This window comes from Anomaloglossus baeobatrachus, chromosome 6, assembly GCF_048569485.1.
Source record: "Anomaloglossus baeobatrachus isolate aAnoBae1 chromosome 6, aAnoBae1.hap1, whole genome shotgun sequence".
NCBI classification, from domain to species: domain Eukaryota; kingdom Metazoa; phylum Chordata; class Amphibia; order Anura; family Aromobatidae; genus Anomaloglossus; species Anomaloglossus baeobatrachus.
In genome coordinates, this window is record NC_134358.1 from 566,630,173 (window position 1) to 566,654,922 (window position 24,750).

Below are 24,750 nucleotides of genomic sequence, written 5' to 3' on the forward strand. Positions count from 1 at the left end.
AAGATAGGAATATCCTCCACGTCCTGTGGTAGATCTTGGCGGAGGATGGCTTCCTAGCCTGTCTCATGGTGGCAACCACTTCATGAGATAAACCTGAGGCCGCTAGGATCCAGGACTCAATGGCCACACAGTCAGGTTCAGGGCCGCAGAATTCAGATGGAAAAACGGCCCTTGAGACAGCAAGTCTGGACGGTCTGGTAGTGCCCACGGATGGCCTACCGTGAGGTGCCACAGATCCGGGTACCACGACCTCCTTGGCCAGTCTGGAGCGACGAGAATGGCGCGGCGGCAGTCGGACCTGATTTTGCGGAGCACTCTGGGCAACAATGCCAGAGGTGGGAACACATACGGTAGCCGGAACTGCGACCAATCTTGAACTAAGGCGTCTGCCGCCAGAGCTCGGTGATCGTGAGACCGTGCCATGAAAACCGGGACCTTGTTGTTGTGCCGTGACGCCATCAGGTCGACGTCCGGCATCCCCCAGCGGCGACAGATCTCCTGAAACACGTCCGGGTGAAGAGACCATTTCCCTGCGTCCATGCCCTGGCGACTGAGAAAGTCTGCTTCCCAGTTTTCTACGCCTGGGATGTGAACTGCGGATATGGTGGATGCCGTGTCTTCCACCCACGTCAGAATCCGCCGGACTTCCTGGAAGGCTTGCCGACTGCGTGTTCCCCCTTGGTGGTTGATGTATGCCACCGCTGTGGAGTTGTCCGACTGAATTCGGATCTGCTTGCCTTCCAGCCACTGTTGGAAGGCTTGTAGGGCAAGATAGACTGCTCTGATCTCCAGAACATTGATCTGAAGGGTGGACTCTTTCCGAGTCCACGTACCTTGAGCCCTGTGGTGGAGAAACACTGCTCCCCACCCTGATAGACTCGCATCTGTCGTGACCACCGCCCAGGATGGGGGTAGGAACGACTTTCCTTTTGACAATGAGGTGGGAAGAAGCCACCACCGGAGAGATTCCTTGGCTGCCTGAGAGAGGGAGACCTCCCTGTCGAGGGACGTCGACTTCCCGTCCCATTGGCGGAGAATGTCCCATTGTAGTGGACGCAGATGAAACTGCGCAAAAGGAACTGCTTCCATTGCTGCTACCATCTTCCCTAGGAAGTGCATGAGGCGCCTCAAGGGGTGCGACTGGCCCTGAAGGAGAGATTGCACCCCTATCTGTAGCGAGCACTGTTTGTCCAGTGGAAGTTTCACTATCGCTGAGAGAGTATGAAACTCCATGCCAAGATATGTTAGTGATTGGGTCGGGGTTAGATTTGACTTTGAAAAGTTGATAATCCACCCGAAACTCTGGAGAGTCTTCAGTGCCACGTTCAGGCTGTGTTGGCATGCCTCTTGAGAGGGTGCCTTGATAAGTAGATCGTCCAAATACGGGATCACGGAGTGACCTTGCGAGTGCAGGACTGCTACTACTGCTGCCATGACCTTGGTGAAGACCCGAGGGGCTGTCGCCAGCCCGAAAGGTAGAGCTACGAACTGCAGGTGTTCGCTTCCTATAACGAAGCGTAGAAAACGCTGATGCTCTGGCGCAATTGGCACGTGGAGATAAGCATCCTTGATGTCTATTGATGCTAGGAAATCTCCTTGAGACATTGAGGCGATAACGGAGCGGAGAGATTCCATCCGGAACCTCCTGGTTTTTACGTGTTTGTTGAGCAGCTTTAGATCCAGGACGGGACGGAACGACCCGTCTTTCTTTGGCACCACAAACAAATTGGAGTAAAAACCGTGACCTTGTTCCTGAAGAGGAACAGAAGTCACCACTCCTTCCGCCTTTAGAGCAGACACCGCTTGTAGCAGAGCATCGGCTCGGTCGGGCGGTGGGGAAGTTCTGAAGAAGCGAGTTGGAGGACGAGAGCTGAACTCTATCCTGTACCCGTGAGACAGAATGTCTCTCACCCAACGGTCTTTGACCTGTGACAGCCAAATGTCGCCAAAGCGGGAGAGCCTGCCACCGACCAAGGATGCGGAGAGAGGAGGCTGAGAGTCATGAGGAAGCCGTCTTGGTAACGGTTCTTCCGGCTGGCTTTTTTGGGCGTGATTGAGTCCGCCAAGAATCTGAGCCCCTCTGATCCTTTTGAGTCCTTTTGGACGAGTAGAATTGGGACCTGCCTGAGCCTCGAAAGGACCGAAAACCAGACTGTCCCCTCCTCTGTTGGGGTTTGTTTTGTCTGGGCTGAGGTAAGGATGAATCCTTACCCTTGGAGTGTTTAATGATTTCATCCAAACGCTCACCAAACAATCGGTCACGAGAAAAAGGCAAACTGGTTAAGCACTTCTTGGAAGAAGAATCTGCCTTCCATTCTCTCAACCACAGGGCTCTGCGTAAAACCACAGAGTTGGCTGACGCCACCGCCGTACGGCTCGTAGAGTCTAGGACAGCATTAATCGCGTAAGACGCGAATGCAGACATTTGAGAGGTCAAGGGTGCCACCTGCGGAGCAGATGTACGTGTGACCGTGTCGACCTGTGTAAGGCCAGCTGAAATAGCTTGGAGTGCCCATACGGCTGCGAATGCTGGCGCCAACGACGCTCCAATTGCTTCATAGATGGATTTTAACCAGAGCTCCATCTGTCTGTCAGTGGCATCTTTAAGTGCCGCCCCATCTTCCACTGCAACTAGAGATCTGGCTGCAAGCCTGGAGATTGGAGGGTCCACCTTGGGACACTGTGCCCAGCCCTTGACCACGTCAGGGGGAAAAGGATAGCGTGTATCTTTAAGCCGTTTGGAAAAACGCTTATCTGGATAAGCGTGGTGTTTCTGGATTGCGTCTCTAAAGTCCAGAAAAGTGGTCCAGAAAAGTGCTTAATTTATGCTTGGGATACCTGAAATGGAATTTCTCCTGCTGTGAAGCTGCCTCCTCCGCAAGAGGAGCTGGTGGAGAAATATCTAACATCTTATTGATGGACGCTATAAGATCATTCACTATGGAGTCACCATCCGGGGTATCTAGATTGAGAGCGGCCCCAGCATCAGACTCCTGATCAGTTACATCCGCCTCATCACACAGAGAGTCGTCCCGCTGGGACCCTGACCAGTGTGATGAAGTTGAGGGTCGCTCATAGCGAGCCCGCTTAGGTTGTCTGGGACTGTCGTCCGAGTCAGAGCCGTCACCCTGGGGTGCATGTGACACCCCCGGAGCTAGGAAGTGGTCCAGCTGAGGGGGACAAGGTGGCAATGAATCAACAGTGCCCATGGTCTGAGTTACTGGTCTAGACTGCAATGTTTCAAGAATTTTAGACATAGTCATAGACAATCTGTCAGCAAAAGCTGCAAACTCCGTCCCTGTCACCTGGACAGCATTCACAGGTGGTTCTCCCTGGGTCACCTCTAGCAGCGGCCCCGGCTGAGCAATTGCCACAGGGGCCGAGCACTGCACACAATGGGGGTCAGTGGAACCTGCCGGTAGAGTAGCCCCACATGCGGTACAAGCAGCATATAAAGTCCGTGCCTTGGCACTTTTGCTTTTTGCGGACGACATGCTGTTGTCTCCTTGAGAAATCTAAGGAGGGTATATAGCAGAAAATCACCAGCGACTGTACAGTGCAAAGTATTGCCAGCACAAAATACAAAGTACACTATGGCACAAGTGGGGGAGAGCCCTTGAGGGCTGCTTACCGCCCGCTGAAAAGCGGGTGTGAGGTCGTAGAATCCCTTGTCTGAGTCTCCCCGTCTCCCCTCTGCAGCTCAGCGTGCAGGCAGGAATGGCTGCCGGCGTCCTGTGAAGAGGGGCGGACCGTGGGCGTCACAAACAAAAGTGCGGGAAACTGCGTCCCACTGTGCCTAGTGTGAGGGCTGGAGTATGTAAAACAGACTCCAGCTCTTAGCGCTGCTGGTCTGTACAGCGTCCCGCCCTCCTCCTGACTGGCAGGTCTGGGGGCGGGAACGATACGAACTAGGCCGCAAAAGCCGGGGACTGTAGTAATCTAGCGCGGCCGTCATATATGCACGGCCAGCGCGGAAGTCCCCGGCGCACCACAAATCCCAGCCGCGACGCAGTAAAAACTGACCCCCGCGGCCGGATCGGCCGATCGTACTAAGTCACCTCACTCAGCAGAGCTGTAGTGAGTAACGGCACAAGCGCAGCAGCGCTGTTTACCCCGGCGCACTAACACACCCAGCAATGCTGCAGTGTGCGTGCGATAAGCACGGGGACACGGAGTACCTTGATGGAGCAGGGTCCTGTCCCTGAGGAAACTCCGCTCCGTATCCAGCAGATCCTCCAGGGGCTGTGGATGGAGCACGGCCTCAGTGCCCGGAGACCGGTAAAGTCCCACTTCACCCAGAGCCCTAATGGGGATGGGGAAGGAATCAGCATGTGGGCTCCAGCCTCCGTACCCGCAATGGGTACCTCAACCTTAACAAACACCGCCGACAGAAAGTGGGGTGAGAAGGGAGCATGCTGGGGGCCCTCGTATGGGCCCTCTTTTCTTCCATCCGACATAGTCAGCAGCTGCTGCTGACTAAACAGTGGAGCTATGCGTGGATGTCTGGCCTCCTTCGCACAAAGCATAAAACTGAGGAGCCCGTGATCCCACGGGGGGGTGTATAGCCAGAAGGGGAGGGGCCTTACACTTTTAAGTGTAGTACTTTGTGTGGCCTCCGGAGGCAGTAGCTATACACCCAATTGTCTGGGTCTCCCAATTAGGAGCGACAAAGAAACCCAAAGTAGAAGCGGGCTGCAAACCGAATATCAGGGGTCTGAACATGAATGAATGGATATCACAGACAGAACCAAAATGCAACTTATTTTAAAACTAAACTAATAAATGTATTTATATTCGATTTATGAGCCTCAGTTCCAGTCTCCCAAGTGACCGTGAATCTGACAGTGTCTTCTACGTGGACATGAAGTCTACGTATAATTCATCTCTCAGTGTTCTGACTTTCTTTTTTCTAGAAAGGTTGGTGCAAAGTTTTCGAGTTATTCCCCATCAATAAGATAGGGGATAACTTGATCCCATTTCGAGATCTGACCAGTGGGACCCCCATCGACCCCGAGAGTGGGTCAGAGTCTGAAATAAGCGGAGGACAAACGTGATTCTCCGCTCCGTCTATTCTCTCTGGTACATAGGAAAATAGCGGAATACAGCACTCCGCCATCTCTGTTTGGCAGTTGCTCAACCTCCGCTCTATTCAGACAGTGACCTTCCCAGCCATCGGACCCCCAGTAATCGGAAAGTCATCTCCTATCTTAATTTTATAAGTTCTACGTCTTTCATTTTGAATAAAAAAAAAAGAAGCAGTGTTAGGGACACCCACGGGCAGGAGGAGGGCTCTGGTCTGGCGGCTGAGACTACCCACAAAACTGCTGGACCAAGGTCCTACAAATCTTTTTGCTTAACCTTATACTGCTGAAGCCAGAAACATAGACAGTCTCCCCGACACAATGGACCAAAATGACCTTAGTGCTCCATGGCCCACCATAGCCTTATATTACCTATCCTGTAGACAAAGGATAGATGAGTAATTGTTGTAGAAAAGTGCTCTGGAGTCCGATGATCGAAGTTAGACCACCGCTCGCTGTCTACGAGACTGACAGAGAGAACTGCGAAAATGTAAGAGCATCGCTCCGTGTGAACAGGGTATGGTTGTATACATAAGACGGCGAGGTGCGCCAATCCCTTTTAAGTTCCAAATGCTTCATGGAATAAGAACTTACCGAGAAAGATGAAATGTTCATAGTTTTCCCTCATCACTTCCATGTAGAGCGCCTTCTGCTGGGCATTCAGCATGTCCCATTCTTCCCCAGAAAATATTACGGCAACATCATCAAAGGTGACCTGTTTTTTTTGCAAAAAAAAAAGCGTTAAAAAGAAGAGAAGGTCCAAATGGCCCAAATTACAGACTTAGTCACAGACCTATTTATTATGCTTTGCTTATATAGCGCCATCATATTCCACAGCGCTTTACAGACATCATTGCTACTGTCCCAAATGGGACTCACGATCTACATTCCCTATCAGTATGGAAGGAAACCAGAGAAGCGGAGGAAACCCACAAAAATAACAGACCATACAAACTCCTTGCTGATGTTGTCCTTGGTAGGATTTCAATCCAGGACCCCAGCGCTTCAAGACTGCAGTGCTAACCACTGAGCCATTGTACAGTGGTATTTAAAGGGATCAGATAAGGCTTTAAAGAATGCGGTTAATTTTATTATAATGATTCAATGATTACAGGAAATAGTGTGATATTGCGTACTCTTTTGCATAATATAAATCACAAAAGGTAAAGTAATTACATTGCACACTACATAGGAAAAACTTCATCAGGAGTTACACGCATCATCTGTCCGGAAACATCAGCTGTGAGAAGCAAAAACAGCGAAGACAGAGAAACTCCTGGGATCCACACTGCGGTGTCACGGGCGTTCCCTCAAAAGGTAAAGAGGCTTCTGACTTCGCTGTAATCTTCACCAGTCTATATCTCACTTGAAAACAATTTGCTTGCGTGACCAATTGTTCCGCAAACTCTAACAGGTTCCATTTGTCCAATACAGTATCCCTCTTCCGAGTGGCCAACTCTTCAGATGTCAATCTACACCAGACAAATGCGTCACCGGATGAGACATGCCAAAGGCTCCTGGTTTCAGATGTTTTACCATACTATAAACACATACATTCTCAGTAAACATTGATGAGAAGTTGAACTATGTGATACTATAAACATGTACTTTCTCACTAGAACTATAACACCAGATATATGGGAAAATTACAGAAGAACAAGCTACTGTAATATAAACTAAACTGTTACAGTTTGATATCTTAAAGGGTTTCTTAAAGACAAGACTACTACTATGGATTCCTGATGGCCACTAGCATGTTAGCGCTACAATCGTACAGTGCTCACCACTGAGCTACTTTTCAAGAGCTATGCAAGCACGTGTCTCGACAAGTGCTTGGATGTCATCCGCACCAAGAACATCAAGAAGAAGAAGACGACGCAGACGGCAGCTGCACCGTACAACCCCTTTAAGGTGTCCTCGGCGGAGCCGCTAAGTGCTAGTATACATTTAGCCCGTGCATCACAGCCGAGCTTCTTGTGCCTGTTCGGTAATGTTTACACACTGTGGTTCCGGAAATGCAATTCGTTTGTGCAGCAGGAGTATGGATTTACGCAGTCACCACTCCGAATCCTGGGTCAGCAAAAAAAATTGGGACCCAAATCTATCACGTGTGAACACTGTCATGGCTGTGTCACACGATAGACAGTCCTGTAGTTTCCAGCTGTAGAAGGTTGCAGCGTTTGGTTACATAACCTGCTCTCTGACTTTCCCTTTTTCCCTGCTTGGGGGTTTATCCCTTTCTCTTTAGGACCCTGTGGATTTCGTTACCTTTTCAGCTGTTAATCTTTAGTACTTCCCTTGGTGTCTTCATATACCCTCATTCCCTCTTACTCTGTGCTGGTGATAGGTCTAATACCCTTAACAAGTCTTCAGTGCAAGCAGTCGGCTCGTATTCATCTGTAGAAACTTTTTTTTGCTGTTGCAGTTCCTCTCCCTGAGTCATCTGGAGATAAGGTATTTGCTTACTTTCCCCTGTATGTCTTCCTTGCGTGTTCTTTAGAGCTTAATGGAGTTGACTAAAGGCCACGTCACACTAAGCAACATCGCTAGCAACATCGCTGCTAACGAACAACTTTTGTGACATAGCAGCAATGTTGCTAGCGATGTTGCTGTGTGTGACATTCAGCAACAACCTGGCCCCTGCTGTGAGGTCGTTGGTTGTTGCTGAATGTCCTGGACCATTTTTTAGTTGTTGCTCTCCCGCTGTGAAGCGCACATCGCTGTGTGTGACAGCGAGACAGCAACAACTAAATGTGCAGGCAGCAGGAGCCGGCTTCTGCGGAGGCTGGTAACCACGGTAAACATCGGGTAACCAAGAAGCCCTTACCTTGGTTACCCGATATTTACCTTCGTTACCAGCCTCCGCTGCTCTCAGCTGTCAGTGCCGGCTCCTGCTCTCTGCACACGTAGCCACAGTACACAGCGGGTTAATTACCCAATGTGTACTGTGGCTAGGAGTGCAGGGAACAGGGAGCCGGCACTGGCAGTGTGAGAGCAGCGGACGCTGGTAACGAAGGTAAATATCGGGTAACCAAAGTAATGGCTTCTTGGTTACCCGATGTTTACCGTGGTTACCAGCGTCCGCAGAAGCCGGCTCCTGCTGCCTGCACACGTAGCAGAGTACACATCGGGTAATTAACCCAATGTGTACTGTGGCTAGATGTGCAGGGAAGCCAGCGCTAAGCGGTGTGCGCTGGTAACCAAGGTAAATATCGGGTTTGTTACCCGATATTTACCTTAGTTACTAAGCGCAGCATCGCTTCCACGCGGCGCTGCTGGCTGGGGGCTGGTCACTGGTTGCTAGTGAGCTCACCAGCAACTCGTGTAGCGACGCTCCAGCGATCCCTGCCAGGTCAGGTTGCTGGTGGGATCGCTGGAGTGTCGCTAGTGTGACATCTCACCAGCAACCTCCTAGCAACTTACCAGCGATCCCTATCAGGTTAGATCCTTGTTGGGATCGCTGGTAAGTTGTTTAGTGTGACTGGGCCTTTAGTGCTCATCCCATCCGTTCCTACCTAGGGCCTATTTCAGGGTCAGCCAGGGTTAGGTATCCAGCTCGGCACATAGGTTGAGACTATCTAGTATGGTGAGGAAAGCCAGGGGCCAGCAGTAGGTTTGGTCAGGGGTCACCATCTCTCCCTTTGCTAGACACAGGGTTTCCCTTCACTTCCACTTGTTACCGTTCATAGCGTGACACAAACACACCTTATATTAGAGCCACAACCATCACTCACACTATACAGAGGATCAAAGCTGTACTTTACCAATGATGGATAATGATTAGTGATGAGCAAGCGATAGTGCTTTGCACGGCTCCTTACCTGATCGAGCATCGGGGTGCTCGGGTCCTTGGCTGCGTATCGTGGGTGTTCAGATATTTCGTCTGTGAAACAACAACCACAATGCATAGGTTTTCTTCACTGCATGATGTGTGCCGGCACCAAAGGGGAAGTCAATCACAGTCGCGGGGGATAAAACAATGTTCTCGGACATAGTGTGACCCCCCCCCCTAAAAAAAAGCCCTGGAAATGCTCTGTTTATGGCTGGCTGCATGTGGAGACCCGAAGAGGCCAATCATTGACTTTCTAGAATGCGCGTTACTTGTACCAAGCATCTGACCTGCTCTAATCAAGTAACGAGCATTCGAGCATTTTAGTGCTCGCTCATCGCTAACAATGGATAGATAGGCAACTTGCCCTTCAGAAAAGAAGCCCTTCCATTGCCGAAGAGAAAATAAAAGTTATGGCTCCTGAAAGAAAGTGGGTCGGCAGGAAAAAGGGCTAAACCGAAAATCGAAAAAGTTAATTACCAGCCCACACTCCTGCCCTTTATGTCCCCCTGATTGGCCGCCATAAAAACCTGATGTGACAGTTGTTAGAGGGTCACTTATGATTCTGGAGTGAAGGACGCAGAAATTAGTTGTCCGACCAAATTATATTGATGACCTGTCCTTGGCCATCAATATCAAAACAGTTTTGGCCCAACACCCGTCGGCACATCTGATCAACTCTGGCAGTGGCTTCCTCTCAAGAGCTGCAGTACCGAGAACGACCACTACACCGTATGGCGCTGTGCTGGAAAAAGGCACAAAGCTCACCGTGTTAGAAAAAGAGGAAATAAAAAGACAAACACGAGGCAAAAGTAACGTACAGAATCAGATCCAAGAGGTTTTGGTTTTTTTTTTGCAGAGGACTCGTTGCAGAAATTAGGGCAAATCAACAATCCTAATTGTTCCCCTGGGATCTGACAGTTATTATAAAGGGTCTGGTCCGCAGCCCTCACCCCTTCTCTGGGTCAGAGGAGATGGATAATTGTATGCAAGGAAAGAGAATAATGAGTTAATTTTTCTGATCAGACTCCTCACCATAGAAACTCCCAAAGGATTTTTTTGGTGTTGGTGTTTTTTTTCTTTTCACTTACAGATTAGTGATGGGGGGGCGGCGTGTCTCAGACGCCTGCTATTACTAATCTAAAGCTTAGTGGCAGCTGTGGGCTGCTATTAACCCCTTATTACCTCGATTGCCAACGCACCAGAACAAGCTGGAAGAGCCGAGTAAAGATCTGGGGTTGGCACATCTAATGGATGCAGCAATTTTGGGCGGCTGCAGGCTGCTATATTTTTGGCTGGGGGGCTCCCAATAACCATGAATCTCCCCAGCCTAAGAATACCAGGCTTTATATTGGAGCCACATGCTGTTTATTAAAAACAATTTTATTTAATTAACTGGGGGAAAAAAAAAAAAGCCAGCCGCATGTGGTTCCTCCTATTTTGATACACAGTCAAGATAAGCGCACGGCTGGAGGCTGCAGCCTGTAGCAGTGGGGTTTGTGTGTGCTGGGTATCAGAATATGGGGGGACCCTACACCAGTTTTTTTTTCATTTATTTTTACATCACAATATATAGACCCGCAGACTGGGTCTGTGATTGGAAATTACAGGTTATCACACAGACTGGGGGGGCGCTGTCTGCCTGCAACCAATCCCAGACGCCGGTGGGCGGGGAAAGCAGTGAATATGCAATGAAGACTAATGAGCTGCCAGGGAAGACGAATGAGCGGCCACAAGAGCAGTGTACAGCTGTGCCGGAGCCTCGGTAAATATAGCGCTCTATTGATATTTTTTTTCTTTATTTTTTTTTTTTTTTTTCCCAAGTGCCCAATCCGGATCAATACCCAGAATTCCCTGAGAATTCTGTCTCGAGCCCGGCACTTGAGTGTCTTTAAGCCCGCGGGGGTCAGACAGTCCGGTCCGCCCAGCACTTTTTTGGGTTTTTTTTTAAACGTATAAAACTTGCAGTATATAGTTTCAAGTGGCGGTATATAATCTCTCCACACAGTATATCGGTTCCGCGCACACTGTATATAGGTTCTGCGCACAGTATACAGGTTCCGCACGCACTGTATAGGTTCTGTGCACAGTATACAAGTTTTGCGTACTGTCTGTGTGCCACGCGCACAGTATATAGCACACTGTATATAGGTTCCGCACGCAGTATACAGGTTTCGCGCACTGTGTAAGTTCCGCATGCCCTGTGTTGGGTCTGCGCGCAGTATATAGCACACTGTATATAGGTTCCGCTCGCACTGTGTAGGTACTGCATTCAGTATACAGGTTTCGCGCACTGTTGGGTTCTGCATTCAGTATACAGGTTTCGCACAGTTTACAGGTTCCGCGCGCCCTGTGTAGGCTCCGCGCGCAGTATACAGGTTTCGTGGACTGTGTTGGTTCCGCTCGCACTGTGTAGGTTCTGCATGCAGTATACAGGTTCCTCGTGCACTCTGTAGGTTCTGCATGCAGTATACAGGTTTCGCGCACTGTGTAGGTTCCGCGCGCACTGTGTAGGTACTGCATTCAGTATACAGGTTTCGCGCACTCTGTAGGTTCTGCATACAGTATACAGGTTCCGCGCGCACTCTGTAGGTTCTGCATGCAGTATACAGGTTTCGCGCACTGTGTAGGTACTGCATACAGTATACAGGTTCCGCGCGCACTGTGTAGGTTCTGCATACAGTATACAGGTTTCGCGGACTGTGTTGGTTCCACGCACACTGTACGGGTTCCACGCACACTATATAGGTACCGCGCGCAGTATACAGGTTTCGCGGACTGTGTTGGTTCCGCGCGCAGTATACAGGTTCCACACACACTGTATAGGTTCCGCGCACAGTATATAGCACACTGTATGTAGGTTCCGCTTGCACTCTGTAGGTTCTGCATGCAGTATAAAGGTTTTGCGCAGTGTGTAGGTTCCGCGCGCAGTATACAGGTTTCGTGGACTGTGTTGGTTCCGCTCGCAGTATACAGGTTTCGCGCACTTTGTAGGTTCCGCGCGCAGTATACAGGTTCCGCGCGCCCTGTGTTGGTTCCGCGCGCAGTATACAGGTTCCACACACACTGTATGTAGGTTCCGCGCACAGTATACAGCGCACTGTATGTAGGTTCCGCGCACAGTATACAGCGCACTGTATGTAGGTTCCGCGCACAGTATACAGCGCACTGTATGTAGGTTCCGCGCACAGTATACAGCGCACTGTATGTAGGTTCCGCGCACAGTATACAGCCCACTGTATGTAGGTTCCGCGCACAGTATACAGTACACTGTATATAGGTTCCGCGCACAGTATACAGCACACTGTATGTAGGTTCCGCGCACAGTATATAGTACACTGTATATAGGTTCCGCGCACAGTATACAGCACACTGTATGTAGGTTCCGCGCACAGTATACAGCACACTGTATGTAGGTTCCGCGCACAGTATACAGCACACTGTATACAGGTTCCGCGCGCACTGTATAAGTTCCGCGCACAGTATATAGCACACTGTATATAGGTTCCGCGCACAGTATATAGCACACTGTATATAGGTTCCGCACACAATATATAGCACACTGTATATAGGTTCCGCGCACAGTATATAGCACACTGTATATAGGTTCCGCGCACAGTATACAGCACACTGTATATAGGTTCCGCGCACAGTATACAGCACACTGTATATAGGTTCCGCGCACAGTATATAGCACACTGTATATAGGTTCCGCGCACAGTATATAGCACACTGTATATAGGTTCCGCGCACAGTATATAGCACACTGTATATAGGTTCCGCGCACAGTATATAGCACACTGTATATAGGTTCCGCGCACAGTATATAGCACACTGTATATAGGTTCCGCGCACAGTATATAGCACACTGTATATAGGTTCCGCGCACAGTATATAGCACACTGTATATAGGTTCCGCGCACAGTATACAGCACACTGTATATAGGTTCCGCGCACAGTATACAGCACACTGTATATAGGTTCCGCGCACAGTATATAGCACACTGTATATAGGTTCCGCGCTTAGTATAGTACTGTTCTACATAATGTACACACATACTGAAGATTATACAGATGCAGCCATATTATGCATCAGGTCACTTGCAGCTAATACCCGAGATCCCAGATGGGGGCTCATTAGATTGTAAGCTCTGAGGCTCAAGCCCGTCACTCACCTGCGCACAGGAGGTCCCGGCCATGATTCCGGTGGAGCACTGAAGAAAATGTGAATGAGACGCCCCCCGCCGGCCAACAATGACACCGGGAACGCGCGATCACACCGGAAACAAAGTTTTACAGTGCGCGGCTCGCACTCTCAACGTTGGCCGTAAAGCGCGAAACCGCCGCGAAATGGTCCTAGCCCGCATGAGCGGAGAGTGGAGAGTGGAGACCGTCCGGAACTGACCCCGCCCCCCGAGCAGAGGCGCGCGACTGAAGGGGAGATAAGAGGAGACAGCGGAGAGGAGACAGGAGGGTTTATGGAGGGGAGGACCCCAGAGACAGGAGCGTGTATGGAAGGGAGGACCCCAGAGAGAGAGGCGGGTGTAAATGGAGGAGAGGACACCAGACAGGAGGGTGTATGGAGGAGGAGAGGACCCCAGACAGGCGGGTGTATGCAGGAGGACAGGACCCCAGAGACAGGAGCGTGTATGGAAGGGAGGACCCCAGAGAGAGAGGCGGGTGTAAATGGAGGAGAGGACACCAGATAGGAGGGTGTATGCAGGAGGACAGGACCCCAGAGACAGGAGTGTGTATGGAAGGGAGGACCCCAGAGAGAGGCGGGTGTATATGGAGGAGGAGAGGACCCCCAGAGACAGGAGGGTGTATGGAGGAGGAGAGGACCCCCAGAGACAGGCGGGTGTATGGAGGAGGAGAGGACCCCCAGAGACAGGAGGGTGTATGGAGGAGGAGAGGACCCCCAGAGACAGGAGCGTGTATGGAAGGGAGGACCCCAGAGAGAGGCAGGTGTATATGGAGGAGAGGACACCAGACAGGAGGGTGTATGGAGGAGGAGAGGACCCCCAGAGACAGGAGGGTGTATGGAGGAGGAGAGGACCCCCAGAGACAGGCGGGTGTATGGAGGAGGAGAGGACCCCCAGAGACAGGAGGGTGTATGGAGGAGGAGAGGACCCCCAGAGACAGGCGGGTGTATGGAGGAGGAGAGGACCCCCAGAGACAGGAGGGTGTATGGAGGAGGAGAGGACCCCCAGAGACAGGCGGGTGTATGGAGGAGGAGAGGACCCCCAGAGACAGGCGGGTGTATGGAGGAGGAGAGGACCCCCAGAGACAGGCGGGTGTATGGAGGAGGAGAGGACCCCCAGAGACAGGCGGGTGTATGGAGGAGGGGAGGACCCCCAGAGACAGGAGGGTGTATGGAGGAGGAGAGGACCCCCAGAGACAGGAGGGTGTATGGAGGAGGAGAGGACCCCCAGAGACAGGAGGGTGTATGGAGGAGGAGAGGACCCCCAGAGACAGGAGGGTGTATATGGAGGAGGAGAGGACCCCAGAGACAGGAGGGTGTATATGGAGGAGGAGAGGACCCCAGAGACAGGAGGGTGTATATGGAGGAGGAGAGGACCCCAGAGACAGGAGGGTGTATATGGAGGAGGAGAGGACCCCAGAGACAGGAGGGTGTATATGGAGGAGGAGCGGATCCCAGAGACAGGAGGGTGTATGGAGGAGAGGACCGCAGAGACAGGAGGGTGTATGGAGGAGAGGACCCCAGAGACAGGAGGGTGTATGGAGGAGGAGAGGACCCCCAGAGACAGGAGGGTGTATGGAGGAGGAGAGGACCCCCAGAGACAGGAGGGTGTATGGAGGAGGAGAGGACCCCCAGAGACAGGAGGGTGTATGGAGGAGGAGAGGACCCCCAGAGACAGGAGGGTGTATGGAGGAGGAGAGGACCCCAGAGACAGGAGGGTGTATATGGAGGAGGAGAGGACCCCAGAGACAGGAGGGTGTATATGGAGGAGGAGAGGACCCCAGAGACAGGAGGGTGTATATGGAGGAGGAGAGGACCCCAGAGACAGGAGGGTGTATATGGAGGAGGAGAGGACCCCAGAGACAGGAGGGTGTATATGGAGGAGGAGAGGACCCCAGAGACAGGAGGGTGTATATGGAGGAGGAGAGGACCCCAGAGACAGGAGGGTGTATATGGAGGAGGAGAGGACCCCAGAGACAGGAGGGTGTATATGGAGGAGGAGAGGACCCCAGAGACAGGAGGGTGTATATGGAGGAGGAGAGGACCCCAGAGACAGGAGGGTGTATATGGAGGAGGAGCGGATCCCAGAGACAGGAGGGTGTATGGAGGAGGAGAGGACCACAGAGAGAGAAGGGTGTATGGGGCATGAGAGGACCCCAAAGACAGGAGGGTGTATGGAGGAGAGGACCTCAGAAACAGGAGGGTGTATGGAGGAGGACAGGACCCCAGAGACAGGAGGGTGTATGGAGGAGGACAGGACCCCAGAGACAGGAGGGTGTATGGAGGAGGACAGGACCCCAGAGACAGGAGGGTGTATGGAGGAGGACAGGACCCCAGAGACAGGAGGGTGTATATGGAGGAGGAGCGGATCCCAGAGACAGGAGGGTGTATGGAGGAGGAGAGGACCACAGAGAGAGAAGGGTGTATGGGGCATGAGAGGACCCCAAAGACAGGAGGGTGTATGGAGGAGAGGACCTCAGAAACAGGAGGGTGTATGGAGGAGGACAGGACCCCAGAGACAGGAGGGTGTATGGAGGAGGACAGGACCCCAGAGACAGGAGGGTGTATGGAGGAGGACAGGACCCCAGAGACAGGAGGGTGTATGGAGGAGGACAGGACCCCAGAGACAGGAGGGTGTATGGAGGAGGACAGGACCCCAGAGACAGGAGGGTGTATGGAGGAGGACAGGACCCCAGAGACAGGAGGGTGTATGGAGGAGGACAGGACCCCAGAGACAGGAGGGTGTATGGAGGAGGACAGGACCCCAGAGACAGGAGGGTGTATGGAGGAGGAGAGGACCCCAGAGACAGGAGGGTGTATATGGAGGAGGAGAGGACCCCAGAGACAGGAGGGTGTATATGGAGGAGGAGAGGTCCCCAGAGACAGGAGGGTGTATATGGAGGAGGAGAGGACCCCAGAGACAGGAGGGTGTATATGGAGGAGGAGGCGAGGACCCCAGAGACAGGAGGGTGTAGATGGAGGAGGAGGAGAGGACCCCAGAGACAGGAGGGTGTAGATGGAGGAGGAGAGGACCCCAGAGACAGGAGGGTGTATATGGAGGAGAGGACCCCAGAGACAGGAGGGTGTATGGCGGAGGAGAGGACCACAGAGAGAGGACAGTGTATGGAGTGGAGGACCCCCGAGCTAGTAGGGTGTATGGAGGAAGAGAGGACCCCAAAGCTAGTAGGGTGTATGGAGGGGAGGACCCCAGAGAGAGGAGGGTGTATGGAGGATGAAAAGAGAGGGACTGAAGAGAGAGAAGGGTGTAGGGAGGATGAGAGGGACCTAAAAGAAGGAGCAAATAAAGGATGAGGCACGAAAAACAGAGACCATAAATAGAGAAGCGTAGTTAGAGGATAAGAAGCAAAATCCAGGCAAGAGGGGGACCTGAGAAAGGAGAGTGTTAAGAAAATGAAGAGTTGAGTTATAGCAAAATATACTTTACAAGTTTCTGCCTATAAGTTACAGATGAGCAAGAATGTTGTCTGTGGCCTTGAATTGGTACAAGCTTATCTGCACCCCAGGACTTTTAGGAGATGAGCAGACATAAGGGTGCTTTAAACGCTGCAACATCGCTAGCGATCTCGTTAGCGATGTGAAACGCCAGATCGCACATGCGATCTGCCGAGATCGCACATGTGACCGGCGCTATAAAAACGACCTATGTGCGATCTCGGCAGATCGCATCTGAGATCTGGCGTGTCGCATCGCTAACGAGATCGCTAGCGATGTAGCGTGTAAAGCACCCTATATGCAGCAAGCAAATAAACTAATTGACTCCAACGATCTTGCACCTGCAAATATTTTTGACTAGTGTATAAAGTAGTGATGGGAAATCTAGAGGTCCAGTCACACATAACGAGATAGTTAACGAGATCGTTACTACGTCACAGTTTCCAGATCGTTGGTGAGATGTCACACAGTCATTTTCCCAACGACTTTAGTAACGATGCAGCGACCTGTACAACGATCTCGTTGGTCAGCTATGTAACGATTCCGACCTCGAATAAGGGCGTAGTGTTTGACGCTGTGAGCCACGCACATACGTCGCCTTTTCCACACCCCTCCGCTCCGATTGGTGGCCACTACTGCGTTCTGATTAGGTGGCCGGCCTAGAAGGCAACTTTTGTATCGCTTCATCCTTTGTCCCTTTTTGAGCTTTGCTTTGAGGATAGAACCTACGACTTCAGCTTCGATCCGAAAAGCAAGCAAGTGTGGCGCCCCTGAGGCTTCCGTCGCCACAGAGATATTGCACCTCAGCCAGAGGTGTGATGTCCCATCCTGGGTAAGAATGAGGTCATATGCCGGTCCACAGACTAAAACTTGCACACACCAATTGGTAGGCATAGACTGGGTCAGGGATAGTGGCAGCCACCCTCATAGATGTATTCATGGGGCCATAAGTCCCATTTCTGGTCCCAATAGTGTGGGTCCTAGTCAGTGGGTGTGTGGGAGGAGTCAGAAAGTGTGAGTAGATAAGGGAACCAGGAAGATCAAAGTCAGTCTGTAGGAGGGAGAAGGAGAGGAAGGTAGTTACCTCAAGAGAGTGAAGGAGAGAAAGTGACAGAACGAAGTTCCTGGTGGAGATCCTGGGGTCTAGTTAGGCCCAGGTGACACCTAAAGAAGGAAAAGAAAGGATTCCAGGGCCACGGAAGGGCAGTTTGGCTCGTGGCCTGTTCCACAGGAAAATCGGGTGGAGGGATCTGGCTGCATTCGGGGACGGTCCCCAGACAGGGAAGAAAGACAATTCCTCATAAAGTAACACCGAAGGCCGAGGGTGGTTGCAAGCGCCCCGGGCCACAACCCACCACAGATCCCCGGTGAAGGGAGCAAGATACAATTGCGGTTAGCTCCCTTTGTACAGGCCCTGTGGTGGAGGCTGAGACCAGTTCAACTAATAGAGTCAAGGCTAAGAAGACAGGAGAGAGACACAGGAAGGGTGCACCGGTATTGACCTCTGAACTACCCGGGATCGGCGGAGGTCCCTGACAGTGGATCCCAGCATACCGTCGGGCAACTGGTTTGTCGACACCTGGACTCAGAAGCAGTGAGTAAAAGACCTAAACTGCAAGCCCTGTGTCGTCTGATTCATTCTGCACCTCGTCCACAAACACCATAGACTTTACCAAGCACCAAAGGTTGCCCCGGGGTACCCGCTCTACCTGTGGAGAGCAAGAAACACCTTAGCTGCTTTAACATCAGCCCCGGAGGACCCTTCCAGCAGCTGCGGCTCTATAGCTGCAAATTACCACAGGTGGCGTTACGAATCTTATATAAACTTTAACACTATCATCACCCCCAATACCGCCACATTGACTCCACCAGGGTCACGAAATCGGGCCCTGCCACCGTTGACTACCCCGGACTAGTCCGGCCCGACACAGAGTCACCTGAGGCCCTGGGGTGGGCGAGTCACAAGCAATCGGGAACAAAGTACGAATGAATCCGGGTGTAGTCGCAGGTTCTATCCTCAAAGCAAGGCTCAAAAAGGAGCAAATATTTATGGCCTCTTTTTTGTAGGGAAAAGGAAGAAGCTTCTTATTGTCAAAACAGATCTAATTATGTACGGGGTATATGTGTGTGTAAATGTATGTGTGTGTGTATATATATATATAATATAATATATATATATATATATATATATATATATATATATAGGTCCGCCCATCTTAGGACAGGAAACCACTGAAATAAGAGGGCGGCTCCTCTCTCTCGCCTCAGTTTGGTTTCCTGTCCCAAGATGGGAGACCCTGAACCATATTCCGATTCATGCTTCCCATCAGCGGTTTCTCAGGGTGGCCCTGCCACTCCAGGGGGTGCTGCGACACTTCCAGTTTCAAGCTCTTCCCTTCGGGTTGGCGATGGCCCCGTGGGTCTTTACGAAAGTGGTGGCGGAAGTGATGGCCCACATGCACGAGGAAGGGATTCTCATCATCCCGTACCTGGACGATTTTTTAATCGTCGGGACCTCCGAGTCAGATTGCAGGTCCAAGATTCAGGCTGCGCTCTACATCCTGCGGACTTTGGGGTGGGTTGTGAATCTGGACAAGTCCAGGCTGGACCCTTCCACGAGTCAGCAATTCCTGGGCCTCACCTTGGACTCTCGTTGTCAACTCTGCCTCCTTCCTCGAGAAAAGGTGTTGTCTCTCCGCACTCGGGTCTCCTCGGTACTCTCACGCCCTGTTCTCACTCTCCGGGCTGCCATGTCATTGCTGGGCTCCCTGGTTGCCTGTATCCCGGCGGTTCCCTGGGCACAGTGGCACACCCGGGTGCTGCAGCAGGAAGTGTTGAGGGCACAGCGATTGTTAGGAGGGTGTTTGGACGCGCGTATCACCCTTTCTTCCCACACTCTTCGGTCCCTCCGATGGTGGCTGCTATTTCGGAATCTATCTGCGGGGGTGCCTTGGTCTCTTCCACCTTCGGACGTCATCACTACCGATGCCAGCGCACGGGGGTGGGGGGCCCATCTCCGTGGCCGGGCGGTGCAGGGTGTCTGGAGTCCTCTAGAATGTCAGGGCTCCTCGAACGCCAGGGAACTGCACGCCATCGGGAAGGCCTTACAAACCCTTCTTCCTCACCTGGAGGGTTCTCACGTCAGAATCTTCTCGGACAACAGAGTCGCCTTCTCCAATATCAACCGCCAGGGGGGCACTTGCTCGTCTTCCCTGATGGGGATAGCGGACACCATATTTTCTCTTGCACAAGGTCACCTTTCCTCCCTTACGGCGCTACATATTTGGGGGACGGAGAATGTCACGGCCGACTTCCTGAGCAGGCATCAGGTACGCCAGGGGGAGTGGTGTCTGCACAAAGAGGTCTTTCGCATGATTGTGCGACTGGGGGGGTGCCCAATGGCCGACCTTTTTGTCACCAGGTCCAACCGCCAGCTCCCTCAGTTCTGTTCCCTCAACCTGCTAGACAGACCCTGGGGGGTGGACGCCTTTCAAGTTCCATGGGGAGAGGATCTGCTGTATGCCTTCCCAATCCTGATCTTGCTCACCGCTGTCCTGAAGAGAGTCAGGGAGGACAAGGCCAGATTGCTCCTCATCGCCCCTTTTTGGCCTCGGAGGGTGTGGTTTTACTGGCTCCAGAGGCTGTCGGTCTCGGACCCTTGGGTCCTCCCGGAGAGGCTGGATCTCCTCTGCCAGGGCCCTCTACTTCACTCTCAGGTTTCCGGCCTTCACTTGACAACCTGGAATTTGAGAGGTGATTGTTAGCGGGTCACAGGTTTTCTTCTGGTGTGATTTCCACTCTCTTGCGTAGTCGCAAGCCAGCTACTACCAGGATCTACGCAAGGGTCTGGAACAAGTTTCTCTCCTTCTCCGGTGTCAGTCCAGTGGAGGAGCCCCCGGTGGGGGTGGTTTTAGACTTTCTCCAGAAAGGGGTTGACTTGGGGTTATCTGTTAGTACCCTAAAGGTCCAAGTCTCAGCGTTGGCCGCACTTTATAGTTCTGATCTCGCAGGCAGTAGGTGGGTTCGACGATTCCTTTCCTCATGTCAGAGGGACAGGCCGGTTCCTCGACTTAGTTTCCCTCCCTGGGACCTCAATTTGGTTTTGGATTCCTTGACTGGCCCTCCCTTTGAACCCCTGTCCCAATGTACTGTACGGACTCTGACTCTCAAAGTTGCGTTGCTAGTGGCCCTGACGTCAGCTAGACGGGTTAGTAATCTCCAGGCCCTTTGGGTGTCTCCCCCCCCCCCCCCTATACGCAGTTTTTTGAGAATAGAGTCCGCCTTCGTACCGACCCCGCTTATTTGCCCAAGGTGGCTCGGTCTTTTCATCATTCCCAGGAAATTGTCCTTCCTTCTGCCCAACGCCTATGAACCCCAAGGAGGAGAGGTTACACACTTTGGATGTTCGCAGGGTCCTATGCCACTACATTGAGGTCACCAAACCTTGGCTGCAGTCCCAGGCCTTGTTTCTTTGCTTCCAAGGGCCTAAGAAGGGATTTGCGGCGTCCAAGGGCACAATTGCCAGGTGGGTTAAGGAGGCCTATGTAGCTCAGGATAGACCTGTCCCCACGGATGTTACGGCTCATTCCACCCGGGCTGCGGCGACCTCCTGGGCTGAGCGAGCAGATGTGCCTCTGGATCAGATATGTAAGGCTGCAACCTGGTCCTCTCCTAAGACCTTTTTTCGTCACTATCGTTTGGATTTGTTGGCCACAAGGGATCTGACCTTTGGTAGACGGGTGCTTGAGGCTGTGGTCCCTTCCAAATGTTGTTGTCTTCCGAATCTCTCTGGTGGCGCTGTCGTGGTGAAGGGAAAAATCTTAAATTACTTGTAATGATTTTTTCCAGAAGCCACGACAGCGCCACTGCTTCCCTCCACTTTCAATTTCTGCACCCATCGGTCTCTTGGTGTTCCGTGGCGCGACGTTCTTCTGCTGATGTTTTGTTGTTGTTGTTCTGTTTACCTGTTTTTCTGGTATTCCTCTCTGTGCTCTGTAACTAAACTGAGGCGAGAGACAGGAGCCGCCCTTTTATTTCAGTGGTTTCCTGTCCTAAGATGGGCGGACCTATCTCTCTGGTGGCGCTGTCGTGGCTTCTGGGAAAACATCATTACCAGTAAGTAATTTAAGATTTTTTTTCTCCTGTAGACATACATATATATATATTTTCTCATGGTTCTTAAAGAAATTTTTTATTAAGAGTTTTTTCATTATTCAATTTTAAAATATAATCAAGTTTTATGTATTTATTGTATTTATGTAACTATGGCAGTTCTAGTTTTTAATTGATATGTATGTATATGCATTCATACTTTTTTACATATTTTATATTTTATTATGTTATTTTGTTATAATGGATTGCAGCTGAATGATGGTATAAATAGGTTCTCAGTGAGTAACTGTGCTATCCTTGAGGAAGGGACCGATAACGCCCCCGAAACGCGCGTCGGATCAAGCTCAGTGTACACAATTCTTCATCCACGGCGGAACAGCCGAAGTGTCTGATTTATTCTGTCTTGAAAACCTGCTGAACGGGTGTACGCCCAAGATAATCCTCTGTCTCTGGCAGGATCTTTTACCTCGGTGTCCTGCTGTGTTCTAAGAACTCTGGTGGTATCCTTGCTCCAGGAATTAAGGAGCCTCTACAGGGGAACAACCTGCTATTTCTCCACTGGAAATCTTGCTGGAAACATCGCATTCAGGTACTTGGATAAAAATCCATAGTGCAGAGACTGCTTGTTTTTTGCTATACCCCGCTGAACCTTTGCAGGGGAAAGACTGTCCTGTTTGCTAGTTTGATATATTTTGCTGAGAAATTGTTGGAAAAATCGCATTCAGGTACTTGAAAAAAATCCATAGTGCAGAGACTGTTTGCGTTCTTTCTGCTATACCCCGCTGTACCTTTACAGGGGAAAGACTGTCCTGTCTGTTAATTTGCTTCAATCTGCTGAGAAACTACAGCGCAGAAATTGCACTTGCCTATTAACGTGCTATACTCCTGAAAGTCCTTTAGCGGTAATACGCTAGGAGTACGAATAATATTACACCTGCAAAGAAAAGTGTGAAGCGCATGGTTTATAGCAATAACTGAAGATCTTGCGGCACCGCAGTACAGAAATTTTGCATCTCCAGAACGGAGTATTAATCCCCCTTTTTTTGGACCCTCTGAAAATTTTGGAGTAATTCTCCTTTTTTAATCTAAAAACTTTTCATTTGAGGTGTAATACAGAAATTTAAATGAGGTTGAACTAAGTACAAGTATATTTTCACATATATATATTAACCATTAGTAGCCGCCGGCCGGGGCTCTATATATGTAAGAGGTTATAGTGTTGTATGAATTGTAATTTTTATGTGGTTTATTTTAATCCTTTTGTGAGTGGAAAATAAAATAAAGTAAAATAAAAATACTGTTTTTTCAAAGTATATTATGTTTGGTTCAGCGCATTTTTTCATATATAGAATTCATTTTTCTATGTAGGTTGTTTTTCAAAAAGGAACAAAGCATGAAGCGATACCCAATCAGAACGCAGTACTGTTCTCAGCGCCAACCAATTGGTGCAGAGGGGGCGTAGAAAAGGTGACGCAACTACACGCCTACGTGTCACACTTTAACTTTGACTTCCGGCATACAGCAGTGAGAAGTACTGGGAAGATGACATGGCTTCCGGCATACAGCAGTGAGAAGTACTGGGAAGATGACATGGCTTCCGGCATACAGCAGTGAGAAGTACTGGGAAGATGACATGGCTTCTGGTATACAGCAGTGAGAAGTACTGGGAAGATGACATGGCTTCCGGCATACAGCAGTGAGAAGTACTGGGAAGATGACATGGCTTCCCGCATACAGCAGTGAGAAGTACTGGGAAGATGACATGGCTTCTGGTATACAGCAGTGAGAAGTACTGGGAAGATGACATGGCTTCCGGCATACAGCAGTGAGAAGTACTGGGAAGATGACATGGCTTCCCGCATACAGCAGTGAGAAGTTCTGGGAAGTTTACATGGCTTCCAGCATACAGCAGTGAGAAGTACTGGGAAGATGACATGGTTTCCGGCATACAGCAGTGAGAAGTACTGGGAAGATGACATGGCGTCCGGCATACAGCAGTGAGAAGTACTGGGAAGATGACATGGCTTCCGGCATACAGCAGTGAGAAGTACTGGGAAGTTTACATGGCTTCCAGCATACAGCAGTGAGAAGTACTGGGAAGATGACATGGCTTCCGGCATACAGCAGTGAGAAGTACTGGGAAGATGACATGGCTTCCGGCATACAGCAGTGAGAAGTACTGGGAAGATGACATGGCTTTCGGCATACAGCAGTGAGAAGTACTGGGAAGATGACATGGCTTCCGGCATACAGCAGTGAGAAGTACTGGGAAGATTATATGTCTTCCGGCATACAGCAGTGAGAAGTACTGGGAAGATGACATGGCTTCCCGCATACAGCAGTGAGAAGTACTGGGAAGATGACATGGCTTCCCGCATACAGCAGTGAGAAGTACTGGGAAGATGACATGGCTTCCCGCATACAGCAGTGAGAAGTACTGGGAAGATGACATGGCTTCCGGCATACAGCAGTGAGAAGTACTGGGAAGATGACATGGCTTCCTGCATACAGCAGTGAGAAGTACTGGGAAGATGACATGGCTTCCCGCATACAGCAGTGATAAGTACTGGGAAGATGACATGACTTCCGGCATACAGCAGTGAGCAGTACTGGGAAGATGACATGGCTTCCCGCATACAGCAGTGAGAAGTACTGGGAAGATGACATGGCTTCCGGCATACAGCAGTGAGAAGTACTGGGAGGATGACATGGCTTCCCGCATACAGCAGTGAGAAGTACTGGGAAGATTACATGGCTTCCGGCATACAGCAGTGAGAAGTACTGGGAAGATTACATGGCTTCCCGCATACAGCAGTGAGAAGTACTGGGAAGATTGCATGGCTTCCCGCGTACAGCAGTGAGAAGTACTGGGAAGATGACATGACTTCCGGCATACAGCAGTGAGCAGTACTGGGATCATTACATGGCTTCCGGCATACAGCAGTGAGCAGTACTGGGATGATTACATGGTTTCCGGCATATGTTAATGTTGGCCATAAATTTACTTTGATGCAATCTAGTCATGCATCCCTCTTAAACTGTCTGCAGTCCAAATTATGAGTCACTTGTGGTAG

General features: G+C 50.8%; 1 protein-coding gene across 1 annotated transcript in view; it reads right to left on the reverse strand.

The window, feature by feature from the left end:
- LOC142243667 (uncharacterized) overlaps positions 1 to 13,305 on the reverse strand; it is a 30,586-nt gene extending 17,281 nt beyond the window's left edge. The window contains exons 1-2 of the mRNA XM_075315799.1: positions 13,086 to 13,305; positions 5,676 to 5,796 (exon numbers count right to left, since the gene is read on the reverse strand). Coding sequence (XP_075171914.1) covers positions 5,676 to 5,796; positions 13,086 to 13,109 — 145 coding nt within the window. The 5' untranslated portion in view covers positions 13,110 to 13,305. The remainder of the gene's footprint in view (positions 1 to 5,675; positions 5,797 to 13,085) is intronic.
- Between the last annotated feature and the right edge of the window lie 11,445 nt (positions 13,306 to 24,750).